This window comes from Lygodium microphyllum, chromosome 9 (assembly GCF_053477565.2).
Source record: "Lygodium microphyllum isolate KBCC chromosome 9, Lygodium_microphyllum_v1.1.10, whole genome shotgun sequence".
In the NCBI taxonomy this organism is placed as follows: domain Eukaryota; kingdom Viridiplantae; phylum Streptophyta; class Polypodiopsida; order Schizaeales; family Lygodiaceae; genus Lygodium; species Lygodium microphyllum.
In genome coordinates, this window is record NC_141143.1 from 69,846,311 (window position 1) to 69,870,493 (window position 24,183).

Genomic DNA, 24,183 nt, shown 5'->3' on the forward strand with positions numbered 1-24,183 from the left:
TAGCAAGTACTGGGCGGAACATAGGATCACGGATGCTTTCCAACGGACTTTTTGGCGCCGCCTATGGGATAACTGAAGGCCAAGGAGGGTATCGTATTTCGTATGGCTGGTGGCACATGGAGGCCTAGCAGTAGGGAGTTGGTTAGCCCAGATGCGGAGAGATGAAGGATGTAAACGCTGCACGCAGCAGCTTCTGGAAACTCCAAAGCACTACCTCTGGTCGTGTGAGGCCGCGCAGCTAGTGTGGAGAGGAGCATGCTGCATCCTCCGCCACATAGTACCCAGCCTTGGATGTATCTCATGGGGAGCTTTCTGTTGGCACACAGTCAGCCAAGGTCGTCGCCTTCTGTATGAGGCTAGGATGTAGGACACGATCTTCCTTATTGAGGCTGGGTCATACCCAGTAGCCGGCTTGGAGACTCTAGCCATCCGCCAGGTACTGGAGCCCACAGCAGACCGCTCTGAGGTATGGGAGATCGTAGGGAGTCTCACTGGATGGCATATCTAGAAGGCGCAGTGTCAGGAGGTTTTTGGAGGAGAGAGAGTTTGTGTACAGGCGACTTTGGCAGAGCTCTGGACCTCCATCATCCACTTCCTTCGCAGCCCATGGGACCAAGTACAGGGCGAGTCTCGAGCTCGTCAACAGCTCCGTCTTCACTTCATGCGCACTTAGGGCTGTCTGGACTTGTTTTTCATGATGCAAGCAGGCAGCCCCAAATAGCAAGAAGCCCCTCCTCCATGGCCTTCTTACCCCCATTCCCCCTAGACCGCCCTGAGAGGCCTATATATTTGATATTTCTGTGACTTTGTATCAACTCCAACTAGTCCGTTGAGCAGGAGCACTTCTTTGTATTCAAGGTTTTTCTGAAGTAATATAATTAGCCACACTTTATTTGTAAAAAATAAAAAGGCTCAGTAGCACCCAACTCCAAACAATGTAACGGACATGTAGTAGTGGCATAAACCAAGAATGTTAAGACCGGTCAGACATAAGCAAAGTACATGCCATAAATACATCAGAGATGAAGATCCAAATGCTATGCGAAGCGAGATCAAGGTCAACCAATGATTCCAGAGCAAATCCAAGCTCTATGTCGATCCCTCAGAATCACTACATCAATGTATACATCCAAGACATAGCCCAAATCCAATAGGCATATCCAAACATAAGCAAATGAGCTTCAGCCCTGAATATTCCAGCAGCAAATAACCTCTGTAAACTAAGCAACTCGGTGCTCAAACCAAGCTCAAATCGACATTCCCTGACATATAGGCACCATCCGGGGATAATCGGGCATTAAATGACCATCACATGTACCTGTAAAGATCAATGACAAGGCAAATGAGCTTCAGCCCTGAATATTCCAACAGCAAATAACCTCTGTAAACTGAGCAAATCAGTGCTCAAACCAAGCTCAAATCAATATGCAAATCATAGGGATACATTCCCTAACATATAGGCATCATCCGGGGATAATCGGGTATCAAAATGACCATCACATGTACTTGTAAAGATCAATGACAGGTTGCTTCCCTGTTTATGACAGTCCTGAGACTGTTCCAACAGTCCATGGCTGAGCTAAATCAGCTCCAAGCTCAATGCCAACCATAAATATCCGTGCCCAAACTCAAAGCCAAGTGTTGGAAGGCTTCAACAAGCCATAACCAAGTACCAAATAAAGTAAATGAGCTGAGGGCTCCTGTAAATGTCTAGGACAAAATCAGGCCCGCTGCTGTTTATACAGCCAAGACGAGCTCAAGATCAAAGCCCCAAGTCATGTGGAAGTGCCCAAGCTCAATACTAATTGCACAGGGGTCTCAATATGGCGTGATTGCGCCAGCTGTAGATATGGGGCTGGGAGGCTACTACAAAGGTTGCAGATTCCCAAGGGGCCAAGGAAGGCCACAAATCAAGCTAAGTAAGAAACCAAGCTCTCCAATGGCTGCCACAAGCTCAAACCCTGTTGTGAACCTGTGAGCTGAAAACTGAACGAGAGAAGAACTTCCATACCTCGTGTCAATGCCAGGAAGCGCTCGCGAAGGACCAACTCTAATACCACTTGAAAGGTGAGAAGGATCAAAGCTTGCTTGGAAGAGCTATGGCAGGAGAGAAAGAGGAAGAAAGAGAGAGAGACCAAATGGAAACTCCAACAGTCACAATGTGTGACCAGATCTTCCTCTATTCAAACTGTCACTAAAAGAATAAAGAATAAAGTGACGGTGATGAGCGCCCACCATCTGTAGTGTGCAGTGGCGAATACTGTCAGTGTAGTAATACACGAGCGGCTAGGCAAAGGCGCCTTTACCCCCAACAAGAACATCTGCAAGGTTGTCTTGTGTTTTGCTCTTGGTCAATGTAATTAGACCATCTTCCAGAATCAGCGGGATAAAGTGATATCGCGCATCCATATGCTTTGTCCGTGGATGATACATGGCATTCTTAGCCAGATACACACCACTCTAGTTATCACATCCCAACACTGAAATACTCATAAACATACCGAGATTCTCTGCAAGTCTGCTCAACCATATAGCTTCCTTAGAAGCTTCAGTAGTTGATATGTATTCAGCTTTAGTAGTACTCAGTGCTACGATGTTCTGCAACCTGGAGCACCAAGAAACCGCCCCACCAGCAACTTAAAGACATACCCGCTAGTGGACCTGCGAGTCTCCTCGCCTGCCATGTCTGCATCACAATAACCCAGTAGACTAAGTGCACCCTGCCCATAGCAAATACACTTTCTTTGTGTACCCCTTAGATATCAAAGAATACACTTGACAACCTCCCAATGTGGTTTGCCAAGATTTGACATAAACCTGTTGACAACTCCCACTACATGAGCAATATCTGGACAAGTAGCTACCATAGCATACATAAGAGAGCCACAAGCTGATGCATAAGGGACTCCATACCATTGGCTTCCACGTCATCACTTGGGTTGTTGGCTTTACTAAGCTTAAGATATGGAGGTAAGGGCACCCCAAGTGGCTTAGCTTCAGCCATGTTAAATCTGTCCAGTATCTTCTCAATGTACTTTTCTTGAGATAAGAACAACAATTTTTGTGTTCTATCCTTGCGAATCCTCATGCTCAATATATGCTTTGCATTCCCCAAATCTTTCATGGTGAAATTAGATTTCAGCTGATCTTTGAGAGCATCCAAGCTAGACTTTCTTTTCCCAACTAGCAACATATCATCCGCATACAAAAAAGGTATGATGGGGTTGCCATCTGTATCCTTTTTCATGTACAAACTATGATCTACATGGCTACGTGTCAACCCATGAGAGAACATAAAAGTGTCAAACTTTTTGTACCACTGTCGTGGTGCTTGCTTCAACCCATACAAGCTATATTTTAGTTTACACACCAACTCCTCTTTTCTAGGAACTACAAAGCCCTCCAGTTGTTTCATGTAAATTTCCTCATCAATGTCACCATGCAGAAAAGTTGTTTTGACATCCATTTGGTACACCTCTAAATCCAGTACAATAGTGAGAGCAAAAAGCACACGTAGAGTGGTCATCTTCACAACAAGTGAGAAGACCTCTTCGAAGTCAATTCCTTCCTTTTGTGCATACCCTTGGGCAACCAATCTTGCTTTGTACTTGGGTTTCCCATCAACTATCTTTACTTTGTAAACCCATTCATTTAGAAGAGCCTTTCTTCCTTTGCGCAACAACACAAGATCCCAAGTATTATTAGTATACAGAGATTTAATCTCTTCTTGCATAGCTAGCTCCCACTTGCTACTGAATTTGCATGACTTGGCCTCTTTATAGGTAAGGGACTCACGCTCATCTGTAAGCATCAAATAGTGCAAAGAGGGGGTCATACCTATGTGGCTGCCTTCTTAAGCATGTAGACCTACGCACCAAATGATGTACATTCTCAAGAGTTGGGTCTACATCAAAAGGTATGTTATTTTCAACATTTATTGGCTGTTGTAAGCCATTTTCAGCATGCTGTTCATGCTGTTTAGCACCTTCATTTTCATAATCAGCAAGTCTATCTTGCTATCTATGACGTCCTTGTGCTTCTATTTGCTGTCCATCATCATCTGGCTCAAAAATAACCAGTTGATCATCAATTTCAGCCTGTGGTACAACATCATGAGGCTCCTCATTTGAAGTACTAGGTAGCTGCAAATTCTGAAATTGGACCTTTTTCATATCTTCATCAAAGGCTAAAGTACTTTCCAACAACTTTGCCTCATTAAACGCAACATTACGGCTACGAACAATTTTCTTGGACTGTGGTAACCACACTCTATGGCCAAATTCACCCTCATCACCATAGCCCATAAAAATGCCTTTGGTGGATTTCAAGTCAAATTTACTTCTCAACTCATCTCTAACATCCACAAAAACATCACAACCGAATATCCATAAATGGTCATATGAGATTGATTTGCCAGACCAAACCTCCTCAGGGATGCCATTATTTAAGGACCTCTTTGGAGAGTGGTTGCAAATGTGAACTGCGGTTTAAAGTGCCTCTCCCCAAAATTCATGAGGGAGATAAGCAGTGGACAGCATGCTACGCACTCTCTCACACAAAGTCCTATTGTATCTTTCAGCCACCCCATTTGAAGAAGGGCTTTAAGGAGTTGTAAGCTCCCTCTTGATTCCATGCAAGTCACAAAAAGACTTAAACTTGATAGATGTGAACTCACCCCCATTATCAGTTCTTAAGCATTTTAGCTTTCTAACTATCTGAGTGGTCACAAATACATGAAAAGTTTTAAAAACAGCAAACACTTCAATTTTCTTATTCAATAGATAAATCCAAATTTTCCTAGAACAATCATCAATAAAAGAGACAAAATATGCAGCACTAGCCAACGATTTCACGAGCATACTACATACGTCAGAATGCACTAAGTCTAAGACATTGGACTTACGGAACACACCAAAGTAAAAGGAATTTTTCTTTGTTTTCCAAAATGACAGTCATTACAAAAATGAAGTTTAGGGCCTTTTCCATCAACCCTCTTCAAAGAGGTAAGGACATCAAGTCCTCTCTGGCTCATATGGCTTAATCTCTTGTGCCACAATTCCAAATGACAGCCAATTTCAGCAACAGTAAGAAACTTGCCATTCAAAGCTTTGCACTAAAGACAATACAAAGCGACCTTCTTGGTTCCTTTTGCAATCAGCATGGAATCCTTCTTCAATTTCCACAAACCACCACCAAACATTGTAGTGTAACCATGCAAGTCAAGCTGTCCAAGAGATAGTAAACTCTTCTTGATGCCAAGCACATATCTAACATCTTTCAACACAAGCTCTTGCCCATTATCCAAAGACAAGTGTACAATCCCAATTGCATCAATGCTGCAAGCATGGTTATTTCCAAGATATATTTTTCCGTAACTGCCTGCATTCAACATAGCAAAACACTCCAAGCAAGGAGTTACATGGAAAGAGGCACCAGAGTCTACAATCCAAGTCTGAGTGACACCATCATCAACTGACAAAAGTGCATCAATCACATCAACCTTGGTAATCTGCATATCCTGCACGTGACATACAAGGGCATCATAATCTACTGCACATAATACATCAGCCTCTGTATCCAAAAGCTCTTCTATGACTACATTGGAGGCCACATTGGCCATTTCCTTGCCTTTGGCTGCCTCAGATACATCTGTTTTATCCTCTTTCTTCTGTTTGTCTCCTGCATTCTTCTTTCTCTCTTGTTTCTTCTTGCAGTACTTGCAATCAAGCTTCTTGTGACCCTTTCGACCACACTGATAGCAAGTAACATCACTCTTTTCCTTTCCTTTGCTCTTGCTTCTGCTTCTATGTCTAGCATTTACATTTTTATTTTCACCCCTACCTCTAACATTGTAAGCAAAGTTGTTGCCTTCTCCACTAGACTTACGTCTAATTTCTTCATTCAAGATTGAACCCCTCACACCATCATATGAGAGATTGGGATTATTACTAAGAGAAACCAACAAAGTCTCCCGAGAATCAAACAGTGTCATGATTAGAAAGATCACCCTCAACTTATTATCAAAATCCAAATTAGCATCCTTTAGCTAATTTAAAATACCACTAAATGCACTCAAGTGCTCAGTTGTAAGAGGCTTGGACTCATCCAACTACATATTCACCAACTTGCGCATTAAATGCACCTGATTAAGAGGTGTAGTATTCTCATAGATAGTTTTCAACTTCTCTTATATTGCATAAACAGTATCTAAGCCCTTAATGTCTATCAAAATGGCATCAGTGATACCCATCTTTATATAAACCACAGCTTTTTTGTTGACTTTAGCCCAATCTGCATCAGACATTTGTGCGGGTTTATCTTCCGGCAAAGCATCCTCACAATCCTTTAAGAACAATATGCCATTCATACGGTCTTTCCAAAGGTCAAAGCCCTGACCATCAACCCGTTTGATTTCCATCAAACTCTTAATGTCAGAATTGGAAGAAGTTGCAGCCATTCTTATCACAAACACAAGAGTAAATGCACTGAACTGCAAGAGCACAAGCTGAACCAGCAAATACATTACTGTTCTTGCCCAACCAGCAATAAATCTTTGCTGTTTTTACATAAACCAGCCACCACACATGCAAATACTGCAGACATTTACCAAAATCTGCACAAAAACCCTAATTTCCAGGTCCAACAATGCGTAAATGTCAGCCAATCCGACCAAGCTGAGCAAAATTTCATCAATACATGAAAAGCCCCAATTTTCCCAGATCCAATGTCAAGAAATTTTACTCGGATGAGAAAAATTCCAACAAATTTGACAAAATCCCCAAGTTAACTGAGGTCAACACGCACAATGTCTGCAATATCTGACACAAATGTCACTGTCAAGCATAATCAGCATCAAATCTGGGAAAAACCCCAAATTTCCCGAAGCAGATTTGCACAGATTTGAAAACTATGCGTCACGCGCGAACCCCTGAAAGAGGAAAAATAAAAGTGACCTCAAATTTCTGTTTTTTTTTCTCTTGCATCAGTCCATGCAGACCGTCGCCTGCCTACTAGCATTGGTTCACTAGACCCCGTCGCCACACACTAACGCCCCGCTGCGAGGCCTCCACGCTGGTCCCCACGTGTGCCTGCCACTTGGTCCCCACATTGACTTGCACACTGGTTGCGACCTACTGCTTGTCCTGCCCCGTTACGTCGAGACATGTCGCCTATTGGTCAGTCGGCTGCCTACTAGCGCCTATACTGTCACGTGCAGTCGCCTGCTCTACTACGGCTATTGCTTGCACCTTAGCAGCCCGTTTGACCTATTGGTCTCAATGACAACCGCCGTTTGTGCATGACTATCAGCTTGTACCATCAATTTTGATACCAGTTGTTGTGAGTGGCTATCGGGAAGCATGAAGATTTTCAGCAAGCACAAGAGTCCTAGTGAGTAAGAGTGACAAAGAGAGAGTACAATATGATTTGGGTGTACCAACAATGTGTTGGAACACAAAGAATAAAATGCATTTATACTTAGGGCACGTAAGGGTGCATTCACATGTACAATACACGGAGGTGAATAAAGGACCTTTACATCCCAACACAAGCCACCAAACTTCATCTTCAAGGGGTATCTCCCTGAACAAAGGAGTGGTACTTAGTCAAGCGAGATGCCCACATCCGTCTGAAAGAGACCCAAACACCCTTATCACACACAAATTAGAGCTATCATTGAGCGCCACAAGTGCCACACGCCGAGGTATCTTAACCACACAAAGCTACATCTCCACCTAAGAGAGAGGCTTCACTAAGGAAAAAAGCATTTCTACCATTTCTCTTTTCTTCTTTTGATACGGTAAAAAATCTATTGTTGTTTCCTGGATTTCCGCAAAGCTTTTGATACGGTACCATATGCAAGACTCATGCAAAGGTTGCGAACCATTAGGGTCCCAATGGATATATAGTGGTGTAGTTATACATTGTATGAGACAGTGACAAGTAGAGTACGAGTGCTTCGAGGCACAACAAACTTAGTGTCCAGCACGGTTGGTGTAAAGCAAGGCTGTCTGCTCTCTCCTTTGCTGTTTGGATTGTACATTGATAAGATTTCAGATTACATACAAAGACGGGGTGGTATGGGAGCCAGCTTGGTTGAGGTATTGATACCAATTTTTTTATATGCGAACGATATTGTGCTCATCTCAAATTCACCTTAGGGGCTATAGTGACATCTAGATACATTGCATGTGTTTTGTGAAGAGAGGCCTTAAGGTTCATCTTGGAAAGACTAAAATTATGGTCTTTAACACCTTGGCAACTTGGGTGACACGCTCAAAGCATCATTTTATGTATGACGATCAGTCTGTGGAAATGGTTAGACAATGTGTATACCTTGGGGTCACTTTCAAAGGGCCATAGTTTTCACGGAAGGAGACTTCAAAGGCTAGGCTTGCACAGGCATGTATAGCTTTGAGCAATAGTGTGCACACATAAAGTTCCAAGAGCCCTGTACCAAATTGTGGCTCTTTGGCACTTTAGTTATGCCCACACTACTCTATGGAGCAACCATTTGGGGCCCAAGCCTTTATCATACTAGACGGGCGCCTCTCATGAATTGTAACGGACTTGAAGCACAACATTATGATGGGTGGGAACACATGGAGAGACCACTGGTCATGATGATAGCACGTATGATAGAGGCGAAAGCCTTAGTACCACAAGAGATCATCCGAGCAGAGTTAGGTGTAGCACCCATGGTAGTAGAGACACTATTCTAAGCAATCACCTTCCTCCAGAGGATATGGCAGCTCCCTAAAGACCGATACCCTGGGCTAGCTTTGGAGTCTTCAAGACAACTTTCAACAGAGGGAGATAGATAGTATCGGTATGTACATATGAGCACATGGTTGAACTTGCATGGCATGAATATAGACAAATTGCCACCGTTCGATTACAGGCTTGATTATCCCACTTTGAATCACAGCTGTTCAAAGTTGAATAGAGTGATCAGAGCAAACATCACTGAAGTGGAGACAGAGAGGACTTGGTCCAACCCCCCTTTCCCATTAGACACAAAGATGGCACAATACCAATGTCACTTCTTGCAACTTTCCCATGACGGTTTCATAGTGAGGCTGAGATATATGGATGCTCAACTTTCTGACAGGCTTTGAGTTGCTATTGGTCTCCTACAAAAGTCTGCCAAGAGGGATCTGAGGTACCCTGCTTGTGCTAATGATGAGTGGCTGTTGGCTCTGCTCTGATCCTGCACACTTATACCCTCCTTCCCAGCCTGCTGATGTCACTAAAGAAGGCTAGGTTGCATGGTGTATCAAGAGACTCCCCTAGATCCCACTATATTCTCTGTAGAGGTCTCCTCTGATAGGCCTAGGGTCTCAATCCATCAAATCAAGACATTGGGTCCAGCTCACAATGTGCCACTATTTTGATCCGCTGTCTAGAACAGCCCATGAAGAAAATCAAGCTTCCTAGCACTCCACTTTTACTTACATATTATCAGGCATTGCTACCATGGGGCTTCTGGCCATGATATCCACATAAATATATACAACATTAGTTCATTATTTTCTCATTTAAAATTGCACAAGAAATGTTTTGTATATCCCTATTTTGTCTTTTTTTGCAATACTGTTTTGTTGCCATATATAACTTATCTATATATGAACTCCTTACCCAAAGTGTTTTGTTGCCATATATAACTTACCTATGTATGAACTCCTTACCCGAAATTACATGATTGCCTGCTTATAACATCTCTACAATATCCCAAAAGAAGTAAATTTTTACCCCATTCTCTCTCAAATTTAATCAATTCCTTCTACTCGTCCATAAAAAGTATTATTCCCAAAAAACTGAGGGCATTTGGCCATTTCCTGAAATTTCCTTGCAACGAACCAACTCCCTCATATTGGGACAATTATGGGCATTCAACACACTCATCAGTGCCTAGTAAAAGGGTTCCAAAACATTTATTTCAAGATCCAAAGTTCCAGCCCATTTCACTGTTCTACTAAACTAATCCAGTGGGGCAGTGAGACCCATTTCATGTTCCATGCCATTGAAATTCATTCCAAAGGGACCATGATACCTACCACTTGATGCTTGATGTTTGAGAGGCTTTCCATGCAAAAACTAAATGAACAAAGACTATTTGACTCACCACAGACAAGTATATTTTTACTTGGGTTATCAAGAAGGCTGCTCCAGCAAACAAATTCAATGTCACAAATACCAATTCTAGATATGATAGCCTTGCAGATTTGCATGAAATTTAGCCTCCACTATAGAGCAAACCTGCTTATTGGAACCACCACAAGAGAATACATGCCCGTTAAAGGAGAATACTGCCGTTGCTTCACAAACCCAGGATCAATGACAAACCTGAAAAAACCACTCTAGACTTCACATACCTAGAATTCGACTAACTCCAAGAAAAAGGCAACAAATTTACTGCTGTATATTGAAGACACTCAAGAATTCATTCATATTAGGTATATCCTGATGATTATAGATACTCCAGTTAAAACCTAGAGAATCAAATGATCTGATAAAAAGGCAAGGCATACACTACACCATCTACAGTGAGAGAAGTTTCAGCAATGTTCGTAGCAACAATGATGCGCCGACAAGAAGGCGGCGGACCTGGTGCAAACACCCGTACCTGAAACAGATATTAAATGCTATTCACTGTAAACACATTCGCCCCTTGATACTCATTGCCTATCTCAGGACCACTGACATTATTTCACATAATTTGATACTTAAAAGTGTTTCAGCAGTTTCAGCAGGCTAAGCAATTTATAATGTTACTTAGTATTCAAAAGTTTCATGTCAACCATATTTAATATCCTGGGGTTTTTTTTGTCAAAGCTCAACAAAATATGACAAATGAATAAGTTTTGTAAGACTAGATTAAAAAACAGATAAACTTTCTTCACAAAGTCCATTTTTGAACCAGTGCCTTTCTTCCACAGTTAGATGTTTGCCTGAGTCTGTGTTTGTTGGGACTAGATAACAACAAGAGTGTCGGAAGACACTAATTTGTGTTTTTCCTGTGATGCAAAGAATCAATTGAACTAATTGTTATTCCTGACTCATAAAATAGCTTGATAAATGAAACTGACAACAAACGTGGCTACTACCAAAGAAACCTGGCAGAAACTTGCAGGATTGCCATGGCCTGCAAGTTGAACTGCAACCCATATTGCAACTACAGTAATTAATTCTAAATTAAAGGAAGATCTACCTGCATTTCAGGTGGAAGAGATCCGTGAAGTGGAAGTATTATAGCATCCATGCAAGAACCTTCTTCAAGAAGACTTATTTTCTCCTCTAGTTTCAAAATAGCCTTCTCTATTTCATCCTGCACATGCAACTTCTTAGAATGTAGATAAAAGTGACTCAATTAAATTGCGGTCATTCTCTTATCAATTTAACATTTAACTGTGTATATTAAGCAACGTAGCATGGCAAACATTGCTTGTTGAAAACAGACCTGTATGAGCTAGAAAAAACACAACCACAAGCATCTGTACATAAATGCACTCCATCAAGATGCAAACATAAGGCATCAACAGAACATTTGTCAGCTCCCATGACTTGGAACACTATTTATTAATCCAGTTTCACCTTTTTAAACTTGGACAATAGATGACAATTATTTAGAAAATTGCAGCCATGGGCACTTAAAAGAAATGGAGACAAATTGAGGGTTGAAAATATGCAAACACCCCCCAGCCCCAGCCCCCCCAAAAACACCTGAAGGAGTCTATTTTTGCTCAGCCAAAGTCCCTTAGGGAAGAGCTCAATTACAAATCAACCCAAGGGTGAGGAGAAATATTTCTCACTCACAAGATCGTGTGAAAGATGTACGTGCACATGTGTCACTTACTATGCAAAAAAAAAACAACTAATTTCTTTACAAGATCAGAGTTGAAAGAGGAAAATCAGCCTTTCTCTGTTATTGAACAAAAATACATCAGTATGGCTTTCTTCTTATTCTTGAAATGGAAGAAGAGCTCGCAAAGGAGATCTTGTAGTGAATTTACATGTTTGCTGTCCTATTAATATGTAGGGACTCCTTGATGTTATTGCTTTGTTCTCATTAACAAAAGTTAATGCTTTGCTTCATCAATCAAGGCGTATCTAGGTTATTTGTATCTAAATTAATGTATTGAAGAGTTTTGCAGCCAAAACCTATTTTGCCACTTCTTAGCAATCTTGGGAAGGTCACATTGAGACACATCCTCTTTAGAGATTGATTGTTTGTAGACCATTTGAAGGCCTAGGGATCATCTAAGGAGGACTCCACTCTCTTGGAAACAAAGCTGACCAAAGGAAGGTCACTTCATTGAACTTAATTTTTTTTCTCTGTCTTTCAATCTTTGAGAATTTTGGCATTGATCGGCTAGATTAAGAGACTTAAGGACACAATCACATCCGACAAGAGAGAGGAATGCAGCAAGTTCACGAAAATAAATCAATAATTAAATAAACAATAGCATGTTTCATATTGTTAGTGGCCACAAGGTGACTTTATAGTTTAAGGGTCCAAGGGTATACATAATAACCTAGTTGCAGTTATCCTAGTAACAACTCAATCCTAGGGCATTGTGATAAGCATCTAGATCAAGCTTTTTATGAAGGACTCTAATCTCAAAACAAGTTGGCTAGAGTAGCCTGTTAGGACTTCATATTTTAGCTGGGTGAACTAAGGCATTCTCAATCATGCCCAGCCAGCATGTTGAGATGGCCTGATCAATAGAGTAGTGACAAGCCATCTTCTTAATCAAAAAATAGTTCACCACCATTAAGCATCTCCTAAAAAAGAGCTTGATTTTGGGTCCCAATGATTGCAAAGAATGAAAATATCATGATAAAACCAATAGGGGATGACTTAGGAACCACTACACAAAAGAAGGATGCACAAAGAGAGAGCCCCTCCAATCCATATATCCTAACCTATCCATAAAAATCAAATGCTAGTGGAATCACTCTTTGAGCTCTTGACATAGCAAGCCTCAATGAGTAAATCGCTCCAAGCTAAGCTATAACCTCTAGCTTTTGGGATACCAAAAGCTCAACTAACTTATGTGCTTGGACCTTTTGCGAGAAGTTGGGGATCTAGTATACATCTAAGGATGTAGGGTGGGCACTCTCTGTTCCAACTGGGGGAAGTATATACTTAAGGAATTTAACACATATCTAGCTAAATGTGAGATAAAACACCAATGTACAATGTCATATACACCACAACAAAATAGTGTAGCTAAGAGAAAAAACAAATCACTCATGGAAATGGCATGATGCATGATTAAAAGTCAAGCTTTTACACATTGTTTCTAGCTTGAAGCAGTTTTATGTGCAGCCTATATACATAACAACTATCCCACTAAGGCTTTGTAATCTATCACTTGGTGTGAGACTTGGTATGGTAAAAAGCCATCTGTAGCTCACTTGCGGGTTTTTGGTTGTTTGGCTTATGCTTTGATACCAGTGCAACAACACAAGAAGTTGGATGATAAGGCCATAAAATGTATTTTTGTTGGACACAGTAATGAAAGTCAACCGTGATGTTGTCTTTGTGGATGATATCGTTCAGCCTTTACATTCATGTACAAAAGAGATAGATGTAAGCTCACCAACCCAAGCTGTGTCACTTGCATCATATAATCAGGATATCTATAACAAATTATTGCCTCTTTTCCGTGGTGTGTAGTCACATGCAATACCGAATTAGGTTATCTTTTAGATTGTGCAAGTTTCTCCTAATAACAAAGATCAGCATATTTCTAATGCTAATGTAAATGATACACTTCTTGATGAGAGAGTAGAGATTGAGAAGTCTAGAACTATGCTCAAAGAGCCAATGCAAATATTCTATGACAATAAATTGGATGCACCACTGGTCTGTCATCCTGGTTTGGGCTTTCATAGTGCCTCTTATGCATGAGATTGTTATGCATTGGCTATTTCTAGTTTGTGTGATGAGGATGAGCCTACATCTTTTTAAGAGACACAATTCCAAAAATTAGATGCTTGTTATATAATCTAAGTATGATACTATTGTCAAAAATTGTACTTGGTTCTCATGTGATTCATCTCCTAGCAAGAAAGCCATTGGTACCAAGTGGGTTTACAAGTCAAAGCGCAAGCCAAATGATAGTGTTGATCGCTCTAAAGCTAGATTTGTCACGAAGGATTTTGTTCAACAAAAGGGCATTGATTTTGATGAGACCATTGCTTCCACTTGTCATATGACAACTATCCGTTACACCTGTGCTAGCAACTCATATGGTTGGAGTGTACATCAATTGGACATCAAAAGTACATTTCTAAACAGTGATTTACAAAAGAAAGTGTATATTATTCAATCTCATGGTTTTGTGTAGAAAGGGTAAGAAAACAAAATGTGCAAATTTAAAAAGGCTTTGCATGGTCTGAAGCAAGCACCTCGGGCTTGGGATGAAAATAACATAAGAGCATTGATATCGATGAGACCATGGCTCTCACTTGTCATATGATAACTATCAGTTGCATCTATGCTAGCAACTCATATGATTAAAATGTATAATTAGACATCAAAACTACATTTCTCAACAGTGATTTACATGAGAAAGTATATATTTTTCAGCCTCATGATTTTATACAAAAAGAGTAAGAAAACAAAGTGTACAAGTTGATAAAGGCTTTGTATGGTCTAAAGCAAGCTTGGAATGAAAAGATACATACACACTTGACTACACATTGTTTTCAAAATAGTTCCACTGAGAGCACATTATATGTTAGACATGAGGGTGATGTGCCTCTAATCATTGTGCTTAATAGTGATGACATGTTGCTCAGTAGTCCGAATGATACGCATATTGTTGATTTTAAAGTTGAGTTGAACTGAGCTTTTGACATGCCAAATTTAGGTGTACTACATCATTAATTGGGCATTCAATATAAGCAACGCAATGGAGATATTACTCCTATGTCAAACAAGTTATGTTGAGATATTATAACAAAGATTTGGTCTTGAAGACTGCAAGCCTATTGCTACTCCTATGGGGACAAGTTTCAAGTTGAGCCTTCAGGATGTTGGAGACAACTTTAATCTCTTTCTCTGTCAATAAGTTGCTAGATCCTTGATTTATAAATGCATTATGAGGCCTAACATTGAGTATGCAGTCTCACAGGTAAGCAGGCTTATGCATAGCCTAAGCACTAAGCATTGTAAAGAAATACTTGTTTGCAAATAACAAACACAATTGTACGACAAAGCACAGATTGATAAAGAACGCAATTAGGGTTAGGGTAACTCTGAGACAATGGACATTGAAGAACATAATGAATGAATAATGAATGCTGAATATATACAATGCTCAATGCAGCAAACACACTATGCAAAGGTGAATTGACCCCCAAACTCCCATGTCTGCAAAGAGTATGAGCTAGAGAGTGTCTCATACTCTGATGGATCCTGAAATGCAGCAAATAGCCTCCATGAATGTAGCAGCAACAACACAGCAGTAGAGAGCTGCATCTGTGTGATAAACAGGCAGCAAATAGTGGAGTTTTGTCACTCTAGAAGAGCAGGCGACACCTGCAGTACCAAAATGCAGCAATAGATGATGACCCGCACCTATACAACATGGCAGAACAACAAAGCACAGCAGATCTGAAGTCGCAAAAAGTCAGCAACTGCTCTTGAAAATGAAACACAAGCTGATCAAGCTAGGGCAGCAATAAATGCAGTCAGTTAGGGTGTTGAGCAGTGAAAACTGGACAGCAACAAAACACAGTCAGCCACCAGGTGGAAACAGGCTGGACAGCAATCACCAGCAGCCGAGAGGTGTCAAAAAGCAGGCGCCAACAGCTAATAGCACTGGACAGCAGCTCAAACTGATATATCCTCTGTGAATAGTTATGGACAGCAGAGATATGGCACCTACAAATTGGAAAAACAAGATTGGGCTAAGTGGTGGGCAGCCATTCTATTTATAGATGGATAGATCCTCTCAAAATAGGATTTGGCTTATGGGACACAAACACTCTCTACAATCACATTTCTTTTTAATAAAAGATTGGTAGTCTTGAGTTTTGGGCCTATTAGTAAGAGCTAATAAGTTTAGAATGCATTTTTAGCTCAACACCCCCTCTCAAGCCCAAAATTGGAGCTAGGATTCAAATAGTGGATTACGTTGAATGGAAGTAATGTCAAACTAGCAGTCCCATTAAACTAGCAAAGTGGTCATAAAGCAAAATGCAGATGGTTCATTCAAATGTGGTTGTTCAAGAAACTCACCGTGTTTTATCAACAGTGTGACAATATCAGGTACAGCAAAAGACCATACAAGAGGTATGAGCACACCTAAGTGTATATCAGGTACAGCAAAAGACCATATGAGAGGTATGAGCACCTAAATGTAGGTCAGCTCTTCCACTGACTAAATGAATGACTTATGAGGATCTTGATAATTTGACAGTGACAGACTTTACATTTTAATAGACATAACAAGACCTAAGCACTGTTAGTTTGGTCAAGCCAAGCCAACATGACATGTTGAGCGAAGGTGGTTACTACCAAGGCTGTCACTTAATACATAAAAAAAGGACAGATGCAGCACCTGTCCTGTCAAAAAGAGCAATATATCGCCTGGTCCTTCCTGCGTATGAATTTCTGTTACAGACAAACCCAAAAGAAGTGAAGTCTTCTATTTAACTGAACAGAAGAAAACACGTATCATGTTCAGTGTGCAGCATAAAGTACCATTCTTGACTCCTTACAAAATATTATATATGGCAATGCCTAAGAATTATTTTCTTCAATATATGGAAGTATGATGTATGCAGTGGAATGACTCCTTACAAAATATTATGTATGGCAATGCCTAAGAATTATTTTCTTTAATATATGGAAGTATGATGTATGCAGTGGTCCCTACCCAATGCAGTCTGAATTGCAGATTCAGCATAGCTAACAGGCTGCTGTGTACTGTATAAAATCTCTACAGGAAACAATTTTCCAGGAATATTTAGAACAGGGCAGTCAAAAAAAAATCGAGAAAACTTTTCTCCATCCAGTGTTGCCGATGTGATAATTATCTTCAGGCTAGGTGACTTTCTCCCTGCTAAGCGTTTGAGGAGACCAAGAAGAATATCCCTGTTACAAAAATACCAGCTGTCATATTTGAACCTACTGACCTCAATATACTCAAATATGAAGGTTATTCCAGATTGAGAGGCAAATTTGCAACCTTCAGACAGAAACTTCTAGCATAAATGCAATTAGAGAAGTATGGCCCATCATTCACAACATCTACAAACATGGAGAAACTGAAGTTCACAAGGACTTATAGACAAATTTCATGAGGACTTGGGAAATACATTTGAAGTTAAATTAAAAAACGTTGATCTCTAAATTAGTTTCCAAAAGTTAAACATACTTAGGCAACCTTTGTTTCAGAAACTCCTGTCTATTTTGAATCGGTCACAGACCAATTTCTCATTGGTCTCTATTAATTGGGCCAAGATGAATGGCAGTGATGCAAGATGATTCCTATGGAATACGGCACTTACTAATTCTTATTTTCAGTCAGATTAAATGGTCTGCTAAGTGGCTATCTGGCTTTATTGTTTGCTTAGACTATCTGATATTGGGACTTGAGAGTTCTGAATTGAAAATTGAGCTTTTGAGGTCATAATTATTGTAAAATCTGCTCCCTTTCACTTCAAGAATGCTCACAATCAATGAGGCATGTTGGCATTGATATGATTCAGGCAGAGCAAAAACTGGCCTTTATAGCTATACGCACAAGCATACCAAAGAGAAACCCGTCCAAGGTACGACCACATAGAGATCAAAACCAATCAATCCAACACACGTTATGGCATGTTACCATTGATATGACTTGGTCAGAGCAAGAATTGGCCTTTATAACCATACACGTGATAAAAAGAAAGAGGGACTTATTACAAATACCCAGCCAAGTATGTTCAATTGACTTCAACTGTTATATCTTAAAGCACACAGCATCCACTAGAACAAGCTTTACTGCTGGCAACTCATAGATTAATAGGATATCTTACGTGTCAAGAGTCCTTTCATGAGCTTCATCTAAAATGATAACTGAATAATGTTTCAGCTCTGCATCAGACAGGCACTCACGAAGAAGGCAGCCATCTGTAAGATACCTGACAGCAAGAGGGTATTGCAGAAGTTCCAATTGTAAAGAAAAATCCATACTGGAAAAGTTAACTTTTGCATAAGGGATTCAGTTATAAACATCTTCAGTCATAACCATGATTTCAAGCAACATGTTACGTGCTAATTAAAGCTACAACTTAGGTTGCATACTTACTATAGACAATACTTAAGAGACACATAACCACCTTAATCATGTACTATTTGATTCACAAGATATCTATACTGTGACAGATAATTACAAAAGGTCACATAAAACATGCCAAGTTGACGTAACTTCTTGCTTTATCAATACTAATGCATATTTGGCTAAGCAAGCCTTAAGCGAAGGAAAACTTGAAACAGGAATAGATTACATCTAATGAAAATAGGCTGCTTTTGTATGTCATGCAAGTTGTGGTAGACATTGTACTCAGCTAATGACACAGAACAAGCAAGTAATACCCTTGATTACCAGCACAGAACACTAGGCAGTATCATCCGCTCTTGTATAGTTTAGCACGGCTTTGATGCTTGGTTGACATGATAAAGCTTGCTCTCCCCACCCCCGGAGCCAGAAATGACAAAACAAAACCGAAAAGGGAAAAAAAAAACTCACTTGATGCATGTCTTGTTTGTTGTACGATCTTCAAATCGTATACAATAGCCAACCTCATTACCTAGCTCCACATTCAATTCAGATGCTACTCGCCTGCAAAAAAGTGATCAAAATTGAAGCATATTGCACATGTTAAACTAAGGAAACTGAAGAGCAATGCAGACGTTAGTAACCAGTGTGAAATCATGCAAGTCAGCAACCATGACATTGCTGGTTTCAAGCTCTGATTTGTGTCGTTGGGCAATGCAAGGTACATCAAATTCTTTTATAATTCATGTTGGCCAAAATCCAGAACACCCTAGAGCAAGCACAATATGTCTCCAGAGAGAAATAAAACAGATACATTTCTCTGTCTTGTTCATTCTTATAGTTATTCACGGTTTCTGGAAAACCTTTGGCAGCCCATGTAAGCGTACCCTATTTTTGGTCCTTGCACATATATTGCATATAGATAGTCATCCCTAGCACGTGTTTCCTTGTTTAGTGCTCAAACTGTAAATCCATGCTGTGAGTTGGTTCCTTATCTGTACAAGACCTTTCACTCAAACACAGTAGTCTCAAAAAATACAGAACTCAAAAGAGAAAAGAGAATCTAAAGGCACAATTGATCCTCTCACTCATATATAACAGCAGTAATCATGATGTAGCAAGGGAAAACCATTATCCAATAGCAAACCCACCCTGCACACCAGCTGAGCAATCCTGCACCACACTTGGAATATGTCCTGCTATTCAAATTCAGGACAAACCCTCACCTTATTCATGAGACTGAATCTCAATTCTCTGCACTATCTGCCAGTCATTGTGTATGCCCACTGAGGAAAGTTGAGAGGGACTGACATCGGCTAATGATCACTGAGATAAGAAAAGGCTGCCTTAATAAACTGACCCGAACAGTCTGACCAATTCCACCTGATGTCCAACAAGTAAATCATGCCTGTTTTGCCATATCACGTTTTCTGCTTTCACCATCCCATTCTTGGTCCTGGCTGACAAATGACCACTTTGATGCATCACCCACATCCCTTACATTCTGCCCCACTCGCATGGCACTCAGATGCATGGCCTAATGTTAGACCCAATCAAATAAAAAGAAACTCGGTCATGTTCAACCACACTGCCTCATGCATGGGGTAAACCTTGAATTCAAGCAATGCCAAAGTTCTTTCCACCAGATACCCTTCTTGTACCTGTAAATAGCACCTGCTCCAGCACCACCAACTTCTAAAGCACATGAGTGTTGACTAACTTTAGCTCCTCCCAATTACAGGTTGCAGTAAGAATAGCACCCTGGTGATCCACAAGATTACTAATCTAATGCACCTAATGCATCATCCAATTACAAGACAAATCATATTGATAGTTCAAAAAACAAGTTTATTGATAATCTGGAAAGGCCCCTTCTTCCTTGGACCTAACTTTGGTCACTGATGAGAACTTCTCAAATTGCTTCAAACACTACTTCCATATCTTGAGTCAGCACCATTTACCCTCATGGAAGTTCAATTGTATGAAGACGATAGAGGCCTTTAGTGAAGGTGCCTCTCAAGATAATTGAAGAAGAAACTTGATCATCATACACCACACATCCACGACCATTGAACATGACTCGAATGCCAGAAGTTGCAATGGCTGAAATAGAAATAAAATTATTTTTTATGTTGGGCGCACAGGAAACGTCATCGTGAAACGTCATAGCAGTGCCTGAAATAGAGACAACCTACACATTGTTAGAATGTGCTGATTCTATGGGCAGCGCCCAATGCAATTTGTGTGGTGTGGACACTTATTAAAGTGTCAATGTAAGGTGTGTACACCTAGTGTCTTAGAAACTTAAAGTAGTGACACTAGGCTCTAGAGTAAAATAAACCTAACTCTAGTTAGTTGGTGGAAGGCTGGTTAGGTCAACCCTTGACCTAAACATAAATTGTACTTTCACTCTATCTTTCATTCTAGCAAGTACACTCTTCTCTTTTTGCTTCAGCTCACTCTCTTGTTGTCATTGTCTCTCCTCTCTCTCTCCATAGCTGGCTCCCATTTTCCAACATTTGGTATCAAAGCAGCTCATATGCGCGGATTCTGTTCAGCCACCACCGTCAGCCGATGCCATCCCGCCCAAGGTCCTACTACTGCCAGCTTGGTTCTCACCTCAAGGAAGAGTTTTCAGCTGCTGTGAGGTGCTGTTGAAGTGGAGGAGGAGCTGTAGCTGAGACGTCTCATGTCTACTCTAGATCTGTCCATCTGCTCCAGATCTGTCCAGTTCAGCTCCAAATCTGTCCATTCGCTCCCGATCTGTCCAGCTCAGTCATTTGCTCCAGATCTGCTGTTTTCAGCCTGCGCGCAGCCCTGCACGTAGCCCGAGAAGCTGCTGTTTTGGAAGAGCTGCTGCTGTTTTCAGCTCTGCCCACCATTTTGTCAGTCCTGCCCACCAATTTCTGCAAACCCTAAAAAGTGCAAAAACCCTAATTTTCATCTTTGGGGTTTTCTCGAAATTTCTGGAATTTCCAGTCTATTTTAGCGATCTCTTCTCGAATCTCAGCTCACGCTGCCCAAAAATTTGGGACTTTTGCTAATTTTTGCTCTCGGAGTTCAAATTGACAACCAATTCGAAGAAATTTCTCAATTTCTTGGACATTATCACCAAAACTTTGGGGCTTTTGCCCGATTGGAGGCCCTTTGTGCAAATTGTTACCAAATTCATAGACATTGCGCAATTTCTTCCACATTGGCTCAAGAAAATTTGGGGCTTTTCAGTTTTTTTGGATCCGGCACACATCACAAGGCAGCTTTCAGCTGTTGTTCACTGCTAACACACATCCCGAGGCGACATTTCTATAGAAATTCCTACTGTATCGTACAAATTTCTTCAATTTCTTTGAAATTTTAGAAAGAAATTTGGGGGTTTTGCTCGACACACACTCCAAGGCAAGCAACAAGCAGTACAACAGCATTTAATTGCTGTTACAGTCAGATTGGGCAAAGAATTTTGAAAAATTTCAATTAATTTTGGTAAGAATCAACATTAAGTTGTTGTATTTTGTATTTTTGTGGGCACACATTTCGAGGCGGGTGTGGTACAGCAATATAGTGCTGTAATTGGTGCGCAGATCGGACGCAGGTAGCTCACGTAGTGAATTCCCAAAGGTCCCCAAGAACAAAGCACTCTACTTTTTAGCACAAAAACCAATGTAAAAAACAAGCACGACATGAGACAAGAGACAAATTGGGTTGAATCTCCCCCATGCCTTGTGTGAGCGCTTCACAAAGCATGTATTTAATATATATTTCCAATCTTTTTGCTCAAAAATAGCCCAATTACAAAAATATGACAAGCTTTTAGCTTTTGAGTTTGCTTTCTACCAAAAATAGGAAAATAAAGCTAATGGACGGTGCCCAAAGAGTCTGGCACGCCCAATCTCAATGTCCAAATAAAAATAACATATCCAGGCGCATAAGCGCATACAAAATAATAATAAATAATCGATGTCTCTATAGACATAATCAAAATATAGGCGTGGCGCCTATCAAAATATAGTCCAAAGATCGGAAACACGCTAGACTCCAATGCTTTCCTCCGCCACTGCTGCTATCTCTACACATCAACTGAAGCATTCACAATCGTTAGTAAAATAACACAATTAAACCGACAATAGTGAATACCTAGCAGTCTTCAGCTACATAAATAAATCAACTGGTTAGAAATAAATCCTAACCTTAATTTATTACGAGTGCGCACTCTAAACTCATAAACGTTTATTAATTTAATATGCATTTTGCGGAATCACCCGCTATGGAATCACCCATGTACACACTAAATTAATGAAACGCCCGAAAAGGACAGGCGTCCCCATCAACTTCTCGCACAAAGAATCCTCTTTGCGTATGAGCCCCGGTCATCTAAGTTTACGGAATCCACCGTAAAACCTCACGGAATCCACCGTGGAATATGCCTCCTGGCATCAGTAATTTACTGGCTGAGTGCTGATTTGGGTGGCATTGTGCACAATTTGGCATTTGTGTGACAATTTGGTACTGGTTTCTTAATCCCGTGGGGGGATTTTGGTACTCAGAGGAGTGGATTTTGGTACTCTGAGGAGTATACTCTATACTTCGGCATTGAAGTATTTAGCTGCAGATTTTTGTCTATCATTGACAGCATGGCACGTCATAGAAATAATGATCAGAGCAACATCCTTGGGTGTCCTCACTCAGGGGGACAAACTTGATGGCTCAATCTACCCACTGTGGAGTTTTATGGTCCGTAATCTTCTTGTGGCGAAGGACTTATGGGACTATGTTACAGGTGATTTGCAACGACCAGAAGGTCTTACACCTCAGGCACCTCAGCGTAACGCTCAAGGACACATTGTTGGTACTGCTCCTCTCCCTCCTATCGAGGATCAGAGAAAATGGGACTCAAAAGATACACATGCACTTTCTTTGATTGCCTTGTCAATGAAAAGGGCAATTATTCCGCACATTCGATCTTGTAAGTCTTCAAAATCAGCATGGGATGTACTTAAGCATACGCTTGCGGCACACAATGAGGCCAGGATATCCTATCTCCGCAAAGAGTTGGCCAATGTGACCATGGATGAAGGTGATAGCATAATAGAGGGGGTTAAACCGGGCCTTTATCCCAACCAAGAAGAAAAAAACTTCAAAGGATTCTGGAGCGGTGGCTACTCCCTCATCAGCTACCTTCCTCCATTTGGAGGTGGTTTGAGGATTCGCCCTCGATGGCCTCTGATGCTACATTGACGGCCCCATACACTCTAGAGAGGATTGTTGATAGTGATGCCTCCCAACACATGACTTCTTCTTCACCAAGTGTTGCTCATTTGCAACCTTCGCATGGCCAAATTCTCATTGGTGACAGTTCATTTATTCCTATACAAGGACGGGAAAACATGCATCTTATTCCAAATGGACGTGGTGGTGCCCATACATCCGAGGTACTTTATGTCCCTACCTTGAGCCACCATCTACTTTTGGTGCACAAGATTTGTGCCCTCAGTCTTTTAGTCGAATTTGATGAGAATTCTTTTCGGATTTTTTCTCATGGATCAAGGTAGGTTCTTTCTTCAGGTTATGAGGAGAAAGGAGTCTACATGTTACGGTCTTCTCTTGCCTTGACTTCTCTTCTTCTAACCTCCCACACTTAGTCCGAGCTTTGGCATGCTCCGTTCGGCCACCTCTATTATGATTACCTTGGAACGGTATCAAAGGGACAACTAGTTTGAGGTTCGTCAGATATTGCGGTGAGACAACAGCCTTGTGTAACCTACGTCCGTGGGAAGCAAACTCGTGAAGCTGTTCCCAGCAAGGCTTTGAGGCTATCTTCAGCACCCTTGGAGCTTGTTTCTACCGATCTTTGTGGCCCGATGAGGACGGAGTCCCTTCGAGGGAGCTTATATTTCATGCTAATTGTGGA

At 40.9% G+C, this 24,183-nt stretch overlaps 1 protein-coding gene across 5 annotated transcripts in view; it reads right to left on the bottom strand.

The window, feature by feature from the left end:
* LOC148031153 (RNA helicase family protein) overlaps positions 1-24,183 on the bottom strand; it is a 120,873-nt gene that overhangs the window by 45,616 nt on the left and 51,074 nt on the right. For all 5 annotated transcript variants that reach the window (XM_087684692.1, XM_087684691.1, XM_087684690.1 and 2 more), the window contains 7 exons: positions 18,750-18,842; positions 18,037-18,141; positions 16,893-17,110; positions 16,575-16,627; positions 11,210-11,326; positions 10,530-10,624; positions 10,258-10,344 (listed from right to left, as the gene is read on the bottom strand). In XM_087684692.1, the coding sequence (XP_087540818.1) occupies positions 10,258-10,344; positions 10,530-10,624; positions 11,210-11,326; positions 16,575-16,627; positions 16,893-17,110; positions 18,037-18,141; positions 18,750-18,842 (768 nt within the window). The remainder of the gene's footprint in view (positions 1-10,257; positions 10,345-10,529; positions 10,625-11,209; positions 11,327-16,574; positions 16,628-16,892; positions 17,111-18,036; positions 18,142-18,749; positions 18,843-24,183) is intronic.